Source organism: Microcaecilia unicolor, chromosome 1 (genome assembly GCF_901765095.1).
Source record: "Microcaecilia unicolor chromosome 1, aMicUni1.1, whole genome shotgun sequence".
NCBI classification, from domain to species: Eukaryota; Metazoa; Chordata; class Amphibia; order Gymnophiona; family Siphonopidae; genus Microcaecilia; species Microcaecilia unicolor.
Window position 1 is genome coordinate 734,317,992 of NC_044031.1, and position 23,103 is coordinate 734,341,094.

The 23,103-nt window shown below is 46.6% G+C and overlaps 1 protein-coding gene across 2 annotated transcripts in view; it reads right to left on the reverse strand.

Moving 5' to 3' along the window:
• SEMA4B (semaphorin 4B) overlaps positions 1–23,103 on the reverse strand; it is a 348,493-nt gene that overhangs the window by 151,958 nt on the left and 173,432 nt on the right. The window contains exon 3 of one of the 2 annotated variants that reach the window (XM_030189671.1): positions 10,089–10,503. In XM_030189671.1, the coding sequence (XP_030045531.1) occupies positions 10,089–10,191 (103 nt within the window). In that variant the 5' untranslated portion in view covers positions 10,192–10,503. Of the gene's footprint in view, positions 1–10,088; positions 10,512–23,103 lie in introns of those variants that run through there. The other variant, XM_030189672.1, reaches the window with a different exon arrangement.

Consider the following 23,103-nt stretch of genomic DNA (forward strand, 5'->3'; position numbering starts at 1 on the left):
CTCTGGGGTCACCAGAGGCATTCCCGCAGACAACTTGTCTGTCTGCATCCACCAGCTCAGCGCCTTGCGCACTGCTGGGTCCAAGGGAAGGCGCACAGCATAATCCTCCGACATCGGAGTCCAGCGCCGCAGCAAAGATTGTTGAAGTGGTCTCATATGAGCCCTGGCCCAGGGCACTACTTCCATCATGGCCGTCATAGAGCCCAACCGCTGCACATAGTCCCAAGCCCGAGGAGGAGAGGCTACTAGGAACTGGTCCACTTGAGCCTGAAGTTTGACAATTCGATTGTCTGGCAGGAACACTCTGCCCACTTGGGTGTCGAATCGAACTCCCAGGTACTCCAGGGACTGAGTCGGGCGCAGCTGGCTCTTCTCCCAGTTGATGATCCATCCCAGGGAGCTCAAATGAGCAACTACCCGGTTCACAGCTTGCCGCACTCTGCATAAGAGGGGGCTCGGATCAACCAGTCGTCCAGATAAGGATGGACTTGTACCCCTTCCTTTCGTAGGAAGGCCGCGATGACCACCATTACTTTGGAAAAGGTCCACGGAGCAGTAGCCAACCCGAATGGGAGGGCTCTGAACTGGAAGTGTCGTCCCAGGACTGCAAAACGCAGAAAGCGTTGATGAGGAGGCCAGATGGGAATATGCAGATACGCTTCCTTGATGCCCAAGGATGCCAGGAACTCTCCTGCCTTCACTGCCGCTATAACAGAGCGGAGAGTCTCCATGCGAAAGTGCCGCACTTTCAAGGCCCAATTGACCCCTTTGAGGTCGAGGATAGGCCGGACAGAACCTCCTTTCTTTGGTACCACAAAGTAAATGGAGTAACGTCCCTTGCCAAGCTGACTTTCTGGCACCGGAACGACCGCGCCCAGGCGGATCCGATTGTCCAAGGTCTGCTGCACTGCCACAGCTTTGACCGGAGACTTGCAGGGAGAGAGTACGAACCCGTCTTTTAAGGGTCGGCAGAACTCTAGCTTGTAGCCGTCTCTGATGACTTCCAGCACCCACGCGTCTGAAGTTATTGTGGTCCACTCGCCCAGAAACGAGGACAGCCGTCCTCCAATCTGCACTGGGGCGTGGACCAAGGCCCCGTCATTGGGTACGAGACCCTGGGGGAGGACCGGAGGGAGCACCTCCGGGACGGCGGTCTCTGCGAAAGGAATGCTGCTTGGGGGAGAAATTCCTCTTGAAGGAAGAAGGGGCAGAGGAGCCCGACTTGCCCGGGCGGTACCGACGGGATTCCTGCAACCGTCCTCTGAAGGTACCGGGACGAGTACTAGCCCGAGCCCTGACCTCTGGTAATTTCTTGCCCTTAGACGTGCCGAGATCGGTCACGATTTTGTCCAGCTCGACCCCAAAGAGCAGCTTGCCTTTAAAAGGCAATCTAGCCAGGCGGGATTTAGAGGCGTGGTCAGCAGACCAATGTTTCAGCCAAAGCCACCGCCGCGCAGAGACTGTCTGAGCCATGCCTTTAGCTGAGGCTCTCAAGACATCATACAGCAAGTCTGCCAAATAGGCTAAGCCCGATTCCAGGGCCGGCCAATCAGCCCTCAAGGAATGATCCGAGGGGGAAGCCCGCTGCACCATAGTCAGACACGCCCTGGCCACATAGGAACCGCAAACCGAGGCCTGCAAACTTAAAGCAGTCGCCTCAAAGGACGACCTTAAGGCCGCCTCCAATCTTCTGTCTTGGGCGTCCTTTAGGGCCGTGCCACCTTCCACCGGCAAAGCCGTTTTCTTAGTCACCGCAGTGATTAAAGAATCCACGGTAGGCCACAGATAGGCCTCACGTTCACTTTCAGGCAAAGGATAGAGGCGGGACATAGCCCTAGCCACTTTGAGGCTCGCTTCCGGGACATCCCATTGAGCCGAAATTAAGGTGTGCATGGCATCATGCACGTGGAAGGTTCTAGGCGGGCGCTTCGTCCCCAGCATAATGGCAGAGCCAACAGGGGCTGAGGGAGAGACGTCCTCCGGAGAGGAAATCTTCAAAGTGTCCATGGCCTGTAACAACAGGTTGGGCAAATCCTCTGGGCTAAAAAGCTGCGCTGCAGAGGGGTCATCCGCTCCATCCGAGCGGGGATCTATCTCCTCCAAGGAATCCGCAAAGGACCGTTGGGAGACCTCAGACACGCTGCCCTCATCTACATCGGAGGAGACAAAGTCCTCCAAGGCCTGGGAATCAACCCGAGGGCGTTTACCTCTGGGAACCTCAACCTCTTTACCAGACGAGGGAGCAGGGGCAGCGTTTTGCATGAGGAAGGCCTGATGCAGCAGCAAAACAAACTCGGGGGAGAAACCCCCCAGACTGTGCACTTCCGCAGCCTGGGCCACAGCCCTAGACGCACCCTCAACCGGCGCTCGCAAGAGCGGGGGAGAGACATGCTGCGCATCCAAAATGGCGTCCGGCGCGACACTCCGCAAAGGAGCCGCGCGGGAAGAACGGCGCTTAACTTTAGCCGCTTTTGTGCCGTCGCCCAAATTAAGGGCGTTCATGGCATTAATGTCTCCAACCTCAAGGGCGGCCCACGAAGAAGCCGTCCGAGCCGCGTAGCCGGCCAAGATGGCGGAGGCGAGGAGCGGGGGATGGGCGTTTATGGCGGGAAAAACCGCCACGCCGGAGGAAGGACCGGGACATTCATCGGTCACTAAACTGTCACCCATCAAGGGCGAATCAGGCTGTAAAACCCCCGCATCCCCTTTAGAAGCGCTCCAGCGATCCGGGGAGCGACCCTTTGCGCCCTCGCCCTCCGACGCCATATGCCACGAGGAGAAGAATCGGGGAACCCCCTGCCCGCTATAAAAAGGTAAAATTACCTGCTTGCCGCTCCGAGCTGTAACGAACTGGTGTCCCAGTGAGTAGCTGCAATGAACGTTTAAATAAACGTCGAAATAAACGCCTTTAAGGACGTTTAAAATTTTTTTTTTTAACGGAGCCAGCGGGAGGGGGGAGAAAAGGAGGGACCTGGCACCACCAGGTTTGCACTTGCTCAAAAGAGCCCTCAACCCCAGGCCTCAACAAAACCTAAGGATTAGGCTTGGAGGCCTAACCAGAGCTGCTGCTGTGTGTGACCACCACCTGCTGAGATAGAGAACATACTGGGGAGTTTCCGGCAGCACATGACCACATATAGGGAGGCAAAAGTTTGCTCTCTATCTCCACCTGCTGGTAGATGGACACAACCCACCAGTCTATGGATTGATCAGCTTGATGATATGGAAATACTAGGACTAGGGGGCATGCAATGAAGCTACAAACTAGTACAATTAAAACGAATCGGAGAAAATGTTTCTTCACTCAACGTGTAATTAAACTCTGGAATTCGTTGCCAGAAAATTTGGTAAAGGCGGTTAGCTTAGCGGGGTTTTAAAAAGGTTTGGACGGCTTCCTAAAGGAAAAGTCCATAGACCATTATTAAATTGGACTTGGGGAAAATCCACTATTTCTGGGATAAGCAGCATAAAATGTTTTGTACATTTTGGGGATCTTGCCAGGTATTTGTGACCTGGATTGGCCACTGTTGGAAACAGGATGCTGGGCTTGATGGACCTTTGGTCTGTCCCAGTATGGCAATACTTATGTACGGAAAGTACCTAGCACGTGCGCAGAACAGTTTCTCGGAAAGCGTCCATATTCTGCGCATGCGCTAGGCGCTTTCCCTACCGAGCCGCATGAATACCACCACTTATACCCTTGCATGTTATCCCGGGCAATAGATGGAAAATGCAGCCTTCCCTTCCTCAGGGTCTCCAACTCAAGGTCAAGTGGTGGATACTAACATATGGGGGGGATTTAAGCCTGTCAAAAATGTGCACGACATCTCCTAAAGCACTGTTAGCTGTCAAAATCTATCACATCTGAGGCGGGTTGTTATCCTTGCTGACACGAATAGAGCAGAAGCATTTCGTAATTCTTGTGCAGAGTTTATTCTCTTGTCGCCCTCATACTACTGAAAGCTCCAGACCCACAGGTGAATTTTACACGTACAAGGTAGGCGCTTCTATGGAATGCACTCAAAACCCCTTTGTGCATTAGATGGTACATAACATTTGCTTTAGACCGGCTCCAACCAGTCTAAAGCAAACATTGCAGCCACGGTGCCCCTGAGTGTACTTGAGGATGCTGAGGACCCCCTTGCTCTGGGTAGCTGAGATGAAGTTTCAGTTTCTGTCAGCACTTTTTGGTCAGGAATCTGCTCTGCAAGATTTATGCACGCAAATTTGGAATGAATTACCAAAATCCATAAAATGAGACACGACGTAGTGACCTTCCGTAAACTATTGAAAACTTATTTAAGAACGCATACAGTAACAACTGATCCTAAATGCAAATTAACAAAACACATCTATACAACATGTATTCTCTATATCTCAACTGTTTTTGCTAAATTATCTTGATTTCCAGTTTAATGATCCCAATTGTTCAAGCTATTTTTGTCATGAATGAAGTTTAACCTATTACCTTTAGCTCTTATCATAGACGAACTTTCCTCCTGTAACCTAACCCAATCTGTCCCTCTACCTCAACTATGTATTTCTCCTATCCGGAACTGGTCATCACCACTTACGGAACTACGTAAGCCACATTGAGCCTGCAAATAGGTGGGAAAATGTGGGATACAAATGTTATAAATAAATAAATAAGAATAGTTTAATAAATTTGATATACCAAGGACTCCCAGACGTGAGAAGGGGAGGGGGGTGTAAACTTGTTAAGGTACTTCCACGGTATCTTGGTCACAGTGCGGTAGCTAATGCAGACAGTTGCCATAACTGGGCCTCAGAAGCTACGCATTTTAGCAGGATTCATTACCAGGATGTACATCAGGTGCAGCGACAATTCTGAAATGCAGGAGCTGGACAAACAGAGGACTAGATTCTATATATGGCGCCCAAAAAATCAGAGTGAAAAAAAAAACTGCGTTTAGCACTATTCTGTAAACCGCGCCTAATGTTGGGTGCGGTTTATAGAATACGCGTAGCACCTGGACCCATAACTAAATTTAGGCGCGACCATTTACACTAACTAAAACCTGGTATAAATACCGTAGATGCAGATCAGGCATATATTCTACAACAGTACGCATAGTTTCTAGAAATGCCCATTCCCCCCCCCCCCTTTTGAGATCCAAGCATTAGAATTTACATGCACCACTTTACAGAATATGCTTAGAAAGCTGGGCGCGTAAATTCTAATTAGTGCCAATTACTGCCGACACTTGCTTGTTACTGGCCAATTATCGGCACCGTTTGGCTTGCTAAACAATTAAGTTGTGCGCACAATTTGGCCACGCTGACAAATTTGTGCGTGCAACTTTAGTCGCCATATATAGAATCTGAGGGAGAATACCTACAATTCATTATTTCTAACCCTTCTTTGTTCCACCTGTGAAATCATCAGTTATCCAAAATCAAATGAAACCTTTCATTATATACCCATATAATCATGCAGTTTCTGTTCCCCTAATTATAACTTCACATTCCCTGGCTCGAAGAAAAAAAAATACATATTCAACTTTTTATGGTAAAGTCATATCATTGCGGCACAACATTTCCTACATTCCAGGGCCAGGATTTAGAGGAACAAATGCTAGAGGGGGGCAAAGTTCAGGGCCCGGATTTCTGCCTCCTTCATTCCTAAGGGTGATTTGATTATTACATACAGCTGCTGCCGTTACTTTGCAGTGTTTCAGGGGGACAGGGGCAGAAATTATTGCAGTGGAGGAAAACAAAAACTTCTACGCAGCTTCGAGCTTTCATTTAACAGATGCAGCTTAAAAGTGTCTCACATTTTACGAGGCCAAACTACCGTTAAAAAAAATAATAAAAAGACAATTCTAGAAGTGCAAAATTCTTGTGTTTAAATATGAAACAACCGTCCAAAAATGGAGAAACAAGGGACCTCGGAGTTCAGTGCTGCCAACTGAGCAACACAGGCAACAGACTAGCTCCAACTCAATGACAAGTCCCACGTGGGATCCCTTAGGAAAAGGAAGACTTAGGGGTTAAAGAGGATGGACAGACTAGATGGGCCATTTGGCCTTTATCTGCTGTCATGCTTCTATGTTTCTAAAAAAAAACAAAAAACAACTTCATAGTGCTAGATTCCATAAACAGGCTTTCATAAAAACAAAGTATACACTGACTAGGCGATAAGAAAACTTATCTGTCCATTGTAAAACGGTAACGGAATTCAAACATGCGTGGGATAAACACAAAGGAATCCTGTTCAGAAGGAAGGGATCCTCAGGAGCTTAGCCGAGATTGGGTGGCAGAGCCGGTGGTGGGAGGCGGGGCTAGTACTGGGCAAGACTTCTACGGTCTGTGCCCTGAAAATGGCAGATACAAATCAAGGTCAGGTATACACAAAAAGTAGCACATGAGTTTATCTTGTTGGGCAGACTGGATGGACCGTGCAGGTCTTTTTCTGCCGTCATCTACTATGTTACTATGTTCTGGTTTTTTTTTTGGTTTTTTTTTTTTTTAACTGTTTCAGGAAGTAAAGAACCTCAAGTTAAAAAGTACCTGGAGAGCCGCCGGTCTGTAGATACTGTCTATACAATACATGTGTATGAATTTGCACGTGTGTGTTTGTGTGTGCAATGCAAAATTATGGTGACTGGGGAAAGAAAAGGTGCAAGAGGGTATATGTGTGTATTCATGCATTGACAGATAAGAAGTCCACCCAGTGTTCAGACCTGGAGGGGGCCCATACAGGGTTAGATTAAGGGTATATAATAAGATTTTGCTCACACATGACATTTTTCTGTAGTAGCTCAGGAGGACTCACAATCTAATTTTTGTACCCGAGGCAAATAATGGCTAAGTGACTTGCCCAAGATCACAAGAAGCAGCAATGGGAGCTGAACCAGACACCCATGGATGTCAAGTCCAGCACTCTAACCACCAGGCTAATCCCTCATACAGTGCCCTGTGTGGATGGAGCCAAGCAGTGTACCTGGCACACCCATACCCGGAGGGGGGAGGGGCCATGAATAATTGGGGCACCTGGGCAGGCCTGAAGTAAACATTCCTGCTGAGGCAGGGTGCCCCGCTGTGAGGGGAGGTGCTTGAGTTAGGGGCTAAAGCCCACGTGAGTTCATGCAAAGCCCTCTTTCTGCTGGGGTGTGAGTAAGAGTGGCTTACCCTCCCCCTCCCACCCATGTATTGCTTGCTGTTTTTCTGTTTCCCATATGTCACAACTCGGATGGCAGGAATACCCGAGCCTGGGTTGTTGGGACTAGTACAAAATTCATCAAGTGAATGTTTGATGCAGCTGGGATCGCTGTACCTGGGGTTGGACACCTTTTGCTGCATGGCAGGAGTGTTCTGTGTTACAGCGTATGGTGCATTGGTCAGTCTTGCCTAAGGCAGTGGACTGAGTGCGTTATTTTTAACAGCTTGCACTTTTGGCTCAGACCGATGTTTTTGATAAAATGGTTACGTATTTTCTATAAAAGTCTGGCCAAGTTGATACCATTAACAATAACATTTATACGTTATTTATTAACTTGAGTTTGAGTATTAAAGGGCTGGATAGCCAGAGCATTGTCCGGGGGGTCCAAGGCACCATTAATCTACTACTACTTAACATTTCTAGAGCGCTACTAGGGTTACGCAGCGCTGTACAGTTTAACAAAGAAGGACAGTCCCTGCTCAAAGGAGCTTACAATCTAAAGGACGAAATGTCAAGTTGGGGCAGTCGAGATTTCTTGGTTAGGTGCCGAAGGCGACATTGAAGAGGTGGGCTTTGAGTAAGGATTTGAAGATGGGCAGGGAGGGGGCCTGGCGTATCTATCCCAGTACTGGTATATTTACACACTTGCAGAGGTGTGAATGAGTTTTAAACATGTGTGAGTGCACATACACAAACTGAATGTAACTACTACCAATTATAATGTTCTTGTACATATTGTGTTGTCATTGCAAGTAGTTATACCATGCCATACTTTGTATTGTTGTTCAAATATTTTTACTGCTCTAATTGCCTACTGCTCATGTTTGATCTATTCTTACTGTACACCGCCTTGAGTGAATTCCTTCAAAAAGGCGGTAAATAAATCCTAATAAATAAATAAAATAAATAAATACTGAAAAAGGTGCGAGTTAAATCCAAATAAAGAAAAGCTTCAACCCAGGAAACAAAACAAACTCCGAGGAGGACCAAGACAATCCTACATGAGCATTTCTGAGCCTCTACAGGTCAACCAAGCAGCACGAGTAATAATTCCACCACCGTGTTCAACATAAAGCCATGTCGCAGCTCCGGGCTTTTGTTTCTGACACAAACTAAAGCATATTTGTGAAACGGTTGCAATCAATGCACTATTTGGGGGGAGACTTCCCCTGAGAAATGAAGGCCTGCTGAAATGACAAGCCCTCCGGATCTTTTCACCCAGCAGCATCTGTTGTATCCATTTCCAGGCATAATTCCTCAGTAATACCCTTACCTATGTATGCATAAGTAAATGGACATGCAAACACTGGAGCATGAGAGAGAGTTATTATAGAGGTATTCAAATATTTCAAATGTGTAAGCAATACAGCTGTACTAAGCATTTTTCATTACAGAAATAATTCGACAAGGGTTTGGAGGGGGAAACTCAGCGGGAACACAAGGAAATATTTCATCAGAGACGGTGTATTGACCACAGGGATTAGTGGGAGCCTTAGGAGCAAAACCAGTTCAAGCAAAGGGGATCCTTAATGATGGGGAGGTGAAGGTAAAAGCCAGGGGTCAGGTAGGGTCTGTGGTATTGCATTACTGGAGCACCTCTAAAGTCACGGCAACCTCCTGCAGGTCGCCTTGTAAGAACATGAAAAAAAAAAGTCCTATGCTGTCTGTCCATCCTGCCCATTAACAAGGGTCAGACATCCAACTACCTGTTGCAAGTGCCTGCTTTCACCTCTTTCACACAGTTATTCCCACATTCTAGGAAGGCATCTCTACTTTGCTGGACATCCCTAATGTTGTCAGTTTGCTCCACTTATATTCAAAGGAGGTCAGAGCAAGTCTAATAGTACGGGGGGGGGGGGGGGGGGATCAGAAAGTCCCTTTAATGGACTACGGGTGCATTCCCTTTACTCAGTGGTAGCATATTCTCACCCTTAGGCATGATTATAAGCCCAGTCATTTTTACAGGGGGTACAATCGCTTGGCAGGCATGCTGTGCCCTGGCAGCTGGCCTGCAGTCAGCCCTGGTGTAAGCTCTCTTCTCTAGGAGCTGAGGCAGGGAGGGATCTTCAGAGATGCTTGTGCTGCTGGGGTTACCGTGCAAACATCAACACCCTGTGGAGACAGACAGCTCGAAGGGAGCTCTGCACATTTCATACCAGGGCCAACTATTTATAGAGCAAGGTTTGCGTGCAGAGACTGTAAAACATAACTGTTCTTATGTGGGGGAGGGGAGAGACAAAGAAGAAAGGGAACCAGAGGGGGAGACAAGATGAAAAGCAATAATACACCTCTACACTACAGACAGACACACATTCAAAAACCAGATGGGACGAGAGAGGTGTTCAGTTCAGCACTGCTTTGGGGAGCTTTGTTTTGGCTCAGAGAGACCTGATGAGCTGATAGAATCCCTGGCCTGACGCTGCATCTACTTCTCGGATTACACTCTTGTCCCTTCAATGAACTAAACTAAAGCGAGAAGAGGGCAGCTCTGGTGTCTGGGGGGGGGGGGGAGACAGAAGAGTCTGAAACTTCCGAAAACACTTCCCAGGTGTGCAGAACGCAGCAGGTTCAAGACAGATGAAGGGGAGAAAACAAGATGCAAAACGAACATGATGAGAAAAATAGAGAATTTAGAATCAGAAATAAAAGCAAAAGACAACCTCGTAAAAGTAGGCAGAAACCCAACCCCCCCTCGAAAATAAAGAGTTACAAAAAGATTCCGAAACATAAACGAAACAAAGAAACTAGCCTGACCTCCCCCCACCCCCCATACAGAAGGAGTAGAGAGATCAAGGATCGGGTTCCAAGCCACCAGTTGCCTGCTGACATTAACCCTTCTGGCAATTCCCGGCTCCCCTCCCCCCCCTCCATCTCAGACTGAGCAGGAGAAGCGGCTACTACTCACCGTACTGGAAGCTGACCCTGGGGACGACCTCCGCCGCCGCTAGAAACAATCGAAGCGAAATCAGGGCGAGCAGCGTCTCCCGTACCCGGCTCCAGAGTCCCATGGCTCGGCCTTTCAGAAGATTCAATCCCCCCCGCTCCTGGACTTTTCTTTCCACTTCAAAAACAGTTCAGGGCTCCCTCCTCTCTCGTTCTGGGCAGGTTGACGATTTATAATCCAAGCACGAGCTCCCCGAGAGCAGGGGGGGGGGGAGCACTTTGTCCCTTTAATCCGAATCGAGAAAGAAGTGAATCCGATTTGCTGGCTCGAACTCCTCTCTGTCCTGCCTTGAAAGAGCAGCAGCCCACACACACGTTCCCCCAGCTCCAGCCAAACTCTCGATCTTCTCCTTCAGACTCCACAGTCAGCCACCAACCTGCCACAAACGAAAAAAAAAAAAAAGGGAGGTACTCAGCAATTTCATTGGATTCTGAAAAGAGGTGAGGCTTTAAACCTTTGAGCTGTAATTGAACCTAACGCACTGATCGCTCTGAAACACGAAGCTTAGCTAGCAGAAGATCCGCATTGTTTATACAACCCCCAAACCATAGCAAGAGCTTCAGAGGAAAAGTCAATGACCGGCCTGCTTTTTCTTTCTTTCAGTTATTTTTTTTAGTCCCGTTAGTGACTTGCCAAATGTTTGAGGCTCAGAGGGCTGTGGTGACTCCTAGGTAGACAGCAGCCTGCTCTTACTCCGGAGCTTTTGCCTGGCAAGCTGAGGACACGTGTGAATCCCCTTTGTAGAAGTTTTAATTCTCTCTGGGTCAGAAAAAAAATATCCCCCAATCGTACTGACATTTTGTTCCCAAGGTGAAGAATTTCCTATATTATTATAAACATGCCATCAGTGCAGCAGGTTTATTATTAATATAAATACCATCTCATTAATGTCAACATAAAAATGTTTCCTGACCTCCCAGAGACTTTTATTTACCATTCAGTTTATAATCTGACTAAAAGTGGTGCTTGTAATCTGTTTTATCCATCAGAGAATCTGGTTCAAAGTGGAAGTGCAACAACAAAAAAAAACAACAATAATACATATCATATCCAAATGAAATTAAAATGTAAATGCATAATACATGAACAAAAATAATATAAAACAAAAAAAAAAATCAATGCATATCCTACAGAACCCCAAACTGGACAAATAAGTACTAATTACAGTAGGGTAGATGGTTTCCAAGATGGTATTAACATATTAGTACATTATTAACATTTTTACTTCTGGTAGTATGATTGTAGTAAAGAATTCGTAGCCAGAGAATGTGATAAAGGCGGTTAGCTTAGCGGGGTTTAAAAAAGGTTTGGACGACTTCCTAAAGGAAAAGTCCATAGACCATTATTAAATTGACTTGGGGGAAATCCGCTGCTATTTCTGGGATAAGCAGCATAAAAACTATTGAACTTTTTCGGGATCTTGCCAGGTATTTGTGACCTGGATTGGCCACTGTTGGAAACAGGATGCTGGGCTTGATGGACCCTTGGTCTGTCCCAGTGTGGCAATTCTTATGTACTTATGTAAGTAATGTTTCCAATTTCCTCAGAAATGTCATGTAAATCAATTTCCACAAATATGGGTTTTGTCCCTATATAGTACATTTTTTAAGTGGAAGAGAGCCTGTCTTGCACAGAGCAAATCTGCAAATCTGCCCTCTGGCTTTATTTCAAAGGTCTAACTGGATAGCACTGATAGAATAAAAACAATCCACTCAATATTCTTGGTTAAATTGCCTATGTCTGCCTGAGCGCTGATATTCAGCGGCCCTTAACTGGAGAGTGCCATTAAATATAACCACAGAGTGCTCATGCACTGCCCGGTTGTGCCAGGGCGGTCTGTGGGAGGACCCAGGGAGGAACCGGGACTTAACCGACTAGCAACCATATTCAGACTGCTAACCAGTTAAGCAAGTAGCTAAAATTTAGCAAAAAGGCTCTCCTAACTTCAGCCTTGGAAGCAGCTGGGTACCAGTTTGAACACTGGCTAGTTCCTAGTTAATCCTGCCTCTCACCCAGTGGATTTTCAGACTCCTCCTTTCATCCCGTTCCTCTGGAACTTCAGATCCCCCCCCCTCTTATAGACTCTCCTCTAGATGGTCCCTGGTGGTCTAGAGGGACAAAAGGGCAGAAGCAATGCCCAGTCACCCCTGCCCTGCCAGGCAGCCTGTTCAAAATGGCTGCCATGACCTCTAGCAGTAGCCTCACAGAACTACCCAATAAAATGGAAGAAATAAGAAATGTTTAATTGAAAGTTTGTGATGTATTTTATAACTTATTCTGTCATGGTTTTACTATTCCTTTTTAATAATGTGTATGTTGGTTGTGATGTGCCATGCACCCTCTGAGTGAAAGAAGCAGAATAGAAGTTTTAAAATTCAGTTAAATTAATTACCATTCCAAAAGGTGGGAGAAATACATTATTGGCAAAAGTGAAGAACCTTGTGGCTCCCCAGAATCAGTCTTCAAGGAAGAGAAGACAATGAAGCATCAGCACAGACCCAGTTCTGCCCAGATTACTGAGTCATCTGAGCACGAGAGACTGGGCCACTAGTTCAAATGCTGAGGACTCCCTTGAGGTTTAGGAAACTTGATCCCTCCACCATCAAAACAATTTGCGTTTCTTCCAAAAGGGATAACAGCACCATGTCCATACTGTAACTCTTTCTGAATCCTGTTTGTAATATCATGCTACCAATAAAGTTTTATACTTTTCTTTCACAGTTAGAATTGTTTTAAAACCTAGAGAGCCCTGGAGGACCAGAGGAGTAGCCTAATGGTTACAGCAGCAGGTGGAGAACCAGAAGAGCCTAGTTCAAATCCCACTGCAGCTCCTTGTGACTTAGGCCAAGTCACTTAGGGGCCCTTTTACTAGTACATAAGTATTGCCATACTGGGGCAGATCAAAGGTCCATCAAGCCCAGCATCCTGTTTCCAACAGTGGCCAATCCAGGTCACAAATACCTGGCAAGATCCCGAAAAAGTACAAAACATTTTATGCTGCTTATCCCAGAAATAAGCAGTGGATTTTCCCTTAGTCCATTTTAATAATGGTCTATGGACGTTTCCTTTAGGAAGCTGTCCAACCCTTTTTAAACCCCGCTAAGCTAACCACCTTTACCACATTCTCTGGCAACGAATTCCCGAGATTAATTACACCTTGAGTGAAGAAAATCTTTCTCCGATTCATTTTAAATTTACTACTTTGTAGCTTCATTGAATGCCCCCTAGTCCTAGTATTTTTGGAAAGAGTAAACAGATGCTTCACGTCTATATTTTCCACTCCACTCATTATTTTATAGACCTCTATCATATCTCCCCTCAGCCGTCTTTCCTCCAAGCTGAAGAGCCCTAGCCGCTTTAGCCTTTTCTCATAGGGAAGTCGTCCCATTCCCTTTGTCATTTTTGTCGCCCTTCTCTGCACCTTTTCTAATTCCACTTTTTTGAGATGTGGCGACCAGAATTGAGCACAATATTCGAGGTGCGGACGCACTATGGGGCAATACAAAGGCATTAAAACATCCTCATTTTTTTCCATTCCTTTCCTAATAATATCTAACATTCTGTTTGTTTCTTAGCCGCCGCAGCACACTGAGCAGAAGGTTTCAACGTATCATCAAGCTGTGTAAGTGTCTATGCGTGCCCAATGTGCGCCAAAATAGAGTTACCGCCCCGCTACTGTGAGGCTCTTGTGGTAATTTCATTTTTGGCGCATGTCCGATACGCGCAGCCGAAAAATCATTTTTATTTTCAGATGTGTGTATCTGACCCACGCCAAGTGGCATTTGAAGCGCGTAGGTCATTACCGCCCAGTTACAGTGTGAGACTTTACCGCTAGGTCAATGGCTGGCGGTAAGGTTACGGACCCAAAATGGATGCGCGGCAATTTTGATTTTGACGCACGTTCATTTTCAGCAAAAATTTTAAAAAGGCCTTTTTTTACAGGTGCAATGAAAAATGGATCGGCGCGGGCCCAAAACCCGCGCCTACACTACCGCGAGCCATTTTGCAGCGCACCTTAGTAAAAGAACCCCTTAACCCTTCATCACCTTAAGTATAAATTTAGGGCCTCTTTTATCAAGCAACGCTGGACCTTCCCATGTGGCAATGCCGACAAAGCCAATTCAAAGAATAGGCTTTGTCAGCATTACCGAACCGGGGAATGCTCGTGCAGCTTGATGAAAGAGGCCCTTAGACTGTCAGCTCTCCAGTGACAGAAAAATACCTTCTGTAACTGAATGTACACTGCTTCAGTAGCATACAATTATATTGCTCACTGAAGTAAAAGTTAAGAGAAACAAAATAAATGCTACTTTTTTATTGGACTGATTTTTAACACATTTCTTGACCGGCTTTTGAGAACTAACACTCTCTTCTTCAGGTCAAAACCGAATCAGCATAAGATAACAATTACTAGGCAGTATAACCAGATCATAAAATTTGTGCCAGTGATAGTCTGAAGGGGAAAGGCGGAGGTGAGGGAGGGGCAGGAGGTTGATGGGTAAGTCGAAGGTGACAGGTAGTAGAATTTTATGACTCATAATGAGTTAGAAACCCAGGTGCTTACTGAATGAATGTAACTAATCACATGACATACGATTACTCAGACTTTGAGTGTAAATTAATTGCACTGAGGCTATGTCCAGTGTGGTGTACAGTACACAATAGTCATTTTCTAAAATATAGGTATCAGGTTGAGCCCAACAGCAGCCTCCAGCTACAGTGGGAAGGGGAGAGGGAGGAAAAAGCCTTGACGCTTAATTTTGAAAAGGTGGTTTAGCAAAATGTTAACCTAAACTAAAGCTTAAATGTTCTAGGGAAGTGACTAAAGGTTCTAGATCCGTGGCCTGTTGGGACCTGCTGGAAGTTGATTGGTAATTTTGACAGGTCCCACCGCTTAACTAGAATTCACAATTTAAATTGGCTTTTAACATGTCACAACAGATAACACACTTAGGAGAAATAATTGTTTGGACCAGTCAGCAGTGGATATGTTTCATAATAGACTTCTTTCCAAGGAATACCATAGTCCACATAAGATCGTCATCTATCCGTTTTTTTAATAGTCTATTTTTAAAGTGCCATTATATTAAAAAAAACCTTTCAATTCAACTTAAGTTGAACTTAAATGAACTAAAATGTCTTCACTGTCAAAATATGCTCAGTTCACTTGCAACAAAAGTTCATATAGTGAAATCATTTATCAGTCAAACTGTGAAAAGCTCGTTGATAATTCATGACATGTTAGGAGAGCCGCTGCCACATCCACTCCTGTCTGCTCCAAAAAATTCTCTCTCTTAAGTGTGTTATCTGTTGTGACATGTTAAAAGCTGATTTAAATTGTGAGTTCTAGTTACGCGCTGGGACCTTTTGAAATTATCATCCATTTTTGTGCCCCTGCTAGAATATTTTTGGACTTACAACTAGCTGGAAGTTGATTGGGACATCCTGGATGAGGTGTCATACAGAAGCAGGGAGATCCAGGATTTTCTGCAGAGAGAAATGTTCCAGCAATGGTGAAGCATTAGCTCTGAGAAGAGCCTGCAATATTTGACTTTGCTTCGGTATTTGGGAAAGTGGTTTGGTAGTGTGGGTAATAAAATTAAAGTTAATACTTATATCAACAAGCTGAAAGGAAATCCTCCAATGTTTAGATTGTCAATCAAAGTTTGTAATAAGAGAGGGAGACTTGGATTGAGGATATAACATTTTATAGTTATTATGTATATTATAGATGGAGAGATGGGAATGAGGTTGATTGAGACTGTATGGTATGAATGAGGAATGAGAGAGTGAGGGATGAGAGATACTGGTTTTAAATTAATGGTTTTGGATATTTGATAGTTGCACTGTATTGTAATAAATAAAGTATTATGAAAAAATTGCAAAATAAAGATTGGTAGTTACTTGTAGTACAGGAATGCATATTCATTAGAGATATTCTAAAAATCTGGCCTGTTGACAGCTGTTGAGGACTGAATTTGGACAAGACGGTACATGTCAGGGGTTCCTCCCACTCAGCCATCTATTCCCCCTTCAATCAGTTCAGTACGCTGCTGCACATCTTATATTCCGCCAAAACCGATATACTCATATCACCCCTCTCCTCAAGTCACTTCATTGGCTTCCAATCAGATATCGCATACAATTCAAGCTCCTCCTCCTTACCTACAAGTGCACTCAGTCTGCGGCTCCTCACTACCTCTCCACCCTCATCTCCCCCTATGTTCCCGCCCGTAACCTCCGCTCACAGGACAAAGCCCTTCTCTCAGTACCCTTCTCCACCACTGCCAACTCCAGGCTCCGCTCATTCTGCCTTGCTTCACCCTATGCCTGGAACAATCTTCCTTTACCCATACGCCATGCCCCCTCCCTACCCATCTTCAAATCTCTGCTTAAAACTCACCTCTTCTATGCTGCCTTCAGCACCTAACCGCTCTAGATAGACAGAATGCCCCTATCTATCCACTCTATCAGATTAACTGTTCACTCGTCCTCTAGATTGTTCACTTGTCTTTAGATTGTTCTCTTGTCTTTTAGATTGTAAGCTCTTTGAGCAGGGACCGTCCTTCTATGTCTAAATTGTACAGCGCTGCGTAACCCTAGTAGCGCTTTAGAAATGCTAGTTAGTAGTAGTAGTAGTAGGTTCCCAATCTATTCCTTGGGACACACCCAGTCAGTCTGGTTTTTACGGTACCCACAATGAATATGCTCAGATAGATTTGCATGCACTTACGCCATCATATTTAAATCTACCTCATGCATATTCATTGTGAATAGCCTGTAAACCTGTCTGGCTGGGTGTGTCTTAGGACTGGGGTGAGAACCAGTGCTATAATATATTGTGGCATTCTGTGGAACCCAGTTTTTCCTACTCCTTTCCCACACCATCTGTAAAACAGAGTAAGACCCCGATTGAAAGACATTGATTTAAGAGTTGAAGGCATACTGAAAACTATATGAGAATGAGAAGGATAAATGCACATCTGACCCTTGGGCTACGTGTCCAGTGTCATCTCCTTTTGAGGTCAGTTTGCCTCCAGCTCTTTACTTAGTGAAGAGAATCAGATATTTGGGATTGACCAAATGGCAAGAGGATAGATTAGAGGTCAGGTGGGAAAAGCAAATAATTATTCAGCTCAGCAGGAATAAAAGATATGTGGGCCAAGCAGGACATAGTGGCCAAGGAGGTTTTATGACAGGAGATGGCATGACATCAAAAAGTTGAAGCGATCTCCCTCATGCAGCCGCCACATTGGTGTACCCTAAACAAACTATCAGCATGCGGATGTACACAGAGGAACTGTCAGAATTGTAACCCAAGGTTAAATTATTTTTACCTCTGTGTGTGTGTGGGGGGGGGGGGGGGGGGGAGGGGGGGAGGGGGGTAAGGAAACTCCTGTTGGTGCCTGTGGGTGAGGGCCATGTGAGCCTTGGTCCCACAGCAGGTGAGGGTGCTCCGGAGCAGCAGACTTATTTTTGGAGCCAAGGGAGGCTTAATTTTTGTAGGGGGTAGCTTTAAGAAAGGCTCCGGCTCTGCCAGAGCCTCGGGACCGAGTTGTGGGGACTCCCACTGCTCCAACAACAAATCTGCTGCTCCAGAGCACCTGCACCCATGGCAGGACCGCAGCTTATGCCCCAAGACCCCCCCAAAGGTAAAAATAAAATAAATTTAAAAAGCTGTCAAAAAAATTCACACATACAGAGTCATAAGCACTTGATATTGTTTTTATGTAGGAATTAGTAAACAAAGGCCCGTTTCTGAGCGCAATGAAATGGGTGCTAGCAAGGGTTTCATGGCTGCATGGCTCGTCGTGGTTTTACCTGGTTCGTGGCGTGCACCGCTGCTGTTTCCGTTGTAGCTCTGTGTGGGTGGCGGTTTTCGTGCCCCGCCCTCGACGTCATCGCGTTTTGACACGAGGGTGGAGCAGAGCTACAGTGTGGAAATCCGGAGTTTGTGGCCTGAGTAGATCGTTGGAGGTGAGAATCTGCTCCGCCCTCAACGTCATAACGTTTGACGCGAGGGCGGGGCCCAGAGACTGTGATTTTCGTGGCTTCAGAGCTTCGAACATACGAACCTTGGCTTCAGTGACGTCAGCAGACAATAGAACGTTGAGGGTGAGTTTTATATATATAGATATCTTTATTGTCATAAGCAAAAATAAAGGCATACAGCGCAGCACTGAAATCCACAATACAGCACCGCAAATAACAAAGCAAGCTCTTGAGCAATGACAAAAACATTTTGAAAATAACCCTCCCCCCCTTCACAGACCCCTGAAAAACTCCCAAACCCTGCCCCTCCAAGCCTCTTCTAACAAAAAGAATGCAAAACCAAGGAGGTTTACTAAAACAATTATAAACCTTACAAGTTTGCTATTGCTTTCAGTAGCTTCTGTGAATGTTTGGGGTCACTCAGTAGAGTGGCAAGCTCCGCCCACTGTCTTCAGCCCACAGAATGGGCCAGATAGGCTCATATAAAAATCAAAACAAGTATTTTGTTGTGAGCATTGAAGGAAGAGACTTCAACCTGTAAAGAATTTAAACAAATGAAACCAACTGCCATAGAAGGTCTATAGATGACCGTTCCTAAATGGCTATAATCATTGGTTTCAATTAAAGCACCAAAAAAGCAACAGCGAAAAACAAATCCTAAAGAATGGAGAAAAAACACTGTGACAAAAAAAGATGCTATTAAACCATAGGGACAATACCACAGTCTCTTCCCTATCAATGAGTGGAGGAGTGGCCTAGTGGTTAGGGTGGTGGACTTTGGTCCTGGGGAACTTCAGGCACAGGCAGCTCCTTGTGACTCTGGGCAAGTCACTTAACCCTCCATTGCCCCGTGTAAGCCGCATTGAGCCTGCCATGAGTGGGAAAGCGCGGGGTACAAATGTAAGAAAAATAAAATAGATACTATTGGAGATTCTACATGGAATGTTGCTACTATTGAAGATTCTACATGGAATGTTGCTACTATTGGAAATTCTACATGGAATGTTGCTATTCCACTAGCAACATTCCATGTAGAAGGCTGCGCAGGCTTCTGTTTCTGTGAGTCTGACGTCCTGCACGTATGTGCAGGACGTCAGACTCGCAGAAGCCTGCGCGGCCACATTGGTGACCTGCAAGGGCCGACTTCTACATGGAATGTTGCTAGTGGAATAGCAACATTCCATGTAGAATCTCAAATAGTAGCAACAGTGGAGGAGTGGCCTAGTGGTTAGGGTGGTGGACTTTGGTCCTGGGGAACTGAGGAACTGAGTTCAATTCCCACTTCAGGCACAGGCAGCTCCTTGTGACTCTGGGCAAGTCACTTAACCCTCCATTGCCCCATATAAGCCGCATTGAGCCTGCCATGAGTGGGAAAGCACGGGGTACGAATGTAACAAAAATAAAATAGATACTATTGGAGATTCTACATGGAATGTTGCTATTCCACTAGCAACATTCCATGTAGAAGCCTGCGTGGCCACATTGGTGATCTGCAAGGGCCAACTTCTACATGGAATGTTGCTAGTGGAATAGCAACATTCCATGTAGAATCTCAAATAGTAGCAACAGTGGAGGAGTGGCCTAGTTAGGGTGGTGGACTTTGGTCCTGGGGAACTGAGGAACTGAGTTCAATTCCCTGCACAGGCAGCTCCTTGTGACTTAACCCTCTATTGCCCCATGTAAGCCGCATTGAGCCTGCCATGAGTGGGAAAGTGCGGCGTACAAATGTAACAAAAAAAAAAAATCAATGTTCATTTCAAGCTGAAAAAATACAACTACATGAGTACTCTATGCATAGGGAAAAAAAACCCCATATCACTTAGCTTAGGATGAAATATTTCACGCCAGCATCCAAAGACATGGCTGATCCAATCCTGTTCTATTCTTTATACACTAACTGTAGCACAGGGTCTGTAATCCTCGACAAGGGTCCCCCTCGTTTCGATTTCTTCTTCAGGAGGTAGTGGCACTGACAATGCAGTAACCCCTGTCCTGTGTCCCTTCACCTCCATCGTGAAATGCATTTGCTCTTGCGCAGAAAAAGAATCAATCTTTAGGCTTCACGTTTTGCTTGAGAGGGAAGAAAAGTGAAACTTATCTTTTCTTTTTCTCATATGGAAAATCATGGGCACTAGGCCATGCCAACTTATTTCCTTTTACTTCTTTATATATATCATTGGATTGGAAAATTAAAAACAGTTTTGTTAGGGCAGACATCTTAATCAGTTTCAAGACTGTTTCTTGCTGCTTTTAAAGAGAGTACCATTCTTCTGGCCAAGATCATGGCATCATTCATAATTGGAAAAGTGGCTTGCCTGATCCTTCTGGGTCAGGGGCGTAGCCAGACTTCGGCGGGGGGGGGGGGGGTCCAGAGTCCGAGGTGAGGGGGCACATTTTAGCCCCCCCCCCCGCGCCGCCGACCCCCTCGCCATTGCCGACCCCCCCCGCTGCTGCTGCCACTGCCACCACCAACAACTTTGACCCCCCCCCCGCCACCACCCCTCTCGACCCCCCTCCCGCCACCAACCCTCCCCCTCCATCGCCTACCTTTGCTGGCAGGGGACCCCAATCGCCGCCAGCCGAGGTCCTCTTCTTCCGGCGCAAGGCTTCGTTCTGTTTCTGAGTCTGATGTCCTGCACTCCGGAATAAGAGGACCTCGGCTGGTGGCGATTGAGGTCCCCCGCCAGCAAAGGTAGGCGACGGCGGGGGAGGGTTGGCGGCAGGAGGGGGGGGGTCAAGAGGATCATTGGCAGGGGGGTCCAGGGCCAAATCTACGGGTGGCCCCACGTAGCTACGCCACTGTTCTGGGCAATCATGTGTACAATACACTCATTAACCACATAGGGCCACATTCTATTAAAAAATTCAGCACGCGACATTATTCTATAAACGGCACTTCAGGATGAGCACTCATTATAGTATAGCGTTGAGTGCGTCATTGAGCGCTCAACTTTGGTTGCCGAATTCAGCACTCAACTTTAGGTGCAAGGACTTGCATCAGCTGAAACCTGGTATAAATCCTGGCGTGCAGACTGGGCACAGGTCCCCGCTATTCTGTAATTCTGTAACAGTGCACGCATCTTTTGTGAATGCCCCTGACCTGCCCATGCGCCTCTCGTGGCCACACCCCCATTTGAGTTGCACACAATCCAATTTAGGCACCCATTGTTATAAAACAACATGTAGCCAGATTGGCACCCCAGTCATACTTAGTGCCAGTTAAGTGCTTGTTAGCCTCAATAATTAAATCATTGGCGCCCGTTAAGTAATTATTTGGGGCACCGATCTGGGTTCCATGCCCAGTATTGGATGATCTTTATAGAATCCGGGGGATACAGTCTATGCCTCCCTATCATGTATCTCACTTTCATATACAGGAGTCGGACCTTCAGTAATTCAACTGGCGCCCTTGGCAATCCAAGGGGTAGGGCCAGCTAACTGTATGGGGTAAGGTCAACTAGAAAGGGGCTGTCTGTTTACTTATAGCCATGTGAAGTGAGAAGTGCACCTACCGCTAGGGCAGTAGCATGGAATGCTCACATCCTACTCATGATGAAGTGGGTTGGTGTCCCCTGGCCTGGCATCCCAGGTAGTTGCTTGCTTTGTCTTCCCTTTCAAAAGCCTTGCTCACATGCATGCCTACACATCCACTACTTTTCCTTACATTTTACACACGTCAACCATACTCAAATTTCGCCAAACAGGATACATGATAGATACTGAAGTTACATGAAATAAACATTTTTATTCGACAATGAGAAATTATCAAAAAAGAAAATTACAATTTTTTAGATTAGGTTGGGCAAAGGGTGAGCTTTGCTGGGTGAGTGTATCTCTTCCTCGCAGATAGGTGCACCGTCTTCTTTATCTTTTGAGCAGTGACTGCTTTCTACACCTTGCTTCCTCTCCGGAGGAATAGCACATCGTGGTTTGGCAGAAAAAGAAACAAAACTCTAATTATACAGTATGTGGTCCAGACATCCTAAAACCAAGACGTGATGTGGTACAAGCATCTCCACCAGGAATGGGGTCACTCCCAGGTAAACACTAAGGGCCATGTGTACACGCAGTCACTGTTGGCAACCCTAGGCTGGAGGGCTTGGACTCTTTCCAGATGTTGCTGCATGGTTTTTGTAGTCTGGGCAAAACAAAAGTAGAAAGAAGAAAGCAACACGAAGGTTGAGGGCAACGCAACACATATAAGCACAGAATCAATATATATAAAAGGCGAGTGTCGTACTCACTCGCAAATGCGCAGTAGAGACCTTCTCTGCCCCACCCCCGCGTCAATACGTGATGACGAGGGGCGGAACAGAGAGGGTCTGTACACCGCCGTCTAACACTCCCCCCACCCGAGTCGCCGCCGCCACCCACCTTCTACGCGGTCGGGCCCTCGCTCCACTATTGAAACAGCGAGGGTCTGGGAACGCAGCACTGAACTCTGCTGAGCTGCCGACATCGCCCTTCCTTCTTCTTCTCTGCCTCTGTCCCGCCCTCAACGACGTTACGTCACACGAGGGCGGGACAGGCAGAGAAGAAGAACGAAGGCCGACGTCGGCAGCTCAGCAGAGCTCAGTGCTGCGTTCCCGGACCCTCGCTGTTTCAATAGCGGAGCGAGGGCCTGGCCGGGTGGAAGGTGGGTGGTGACGGCTCGGGGGGGGGGGCGCGAATTCGGAGGGGGAGGGGCAGCGGCGAACTCGGCGGCGGGGTGGGCCCTTCAATCCCCCCTTCCTATAATAGCCCGTTTTTACGGGCTCAAAGGCTAGTCAAACATATAAACGGCGAGTGACCGTACTCACTCGCAAATGCGCAGTAGACTTCCCTCTCTGTCCCGCCCCCGCGTCAATACGTAATGACGGGGGGGGGGGGCGGGACAGAGAGGGAAACTGCGCGAAGGGGAGGGAACCTCCGAGGTCGCCACTGCTCCCCCTCCCCCCCGGGGTCACCGCCACTGGTACACCCCCCCCCGGAGTCGCCGCCGCCG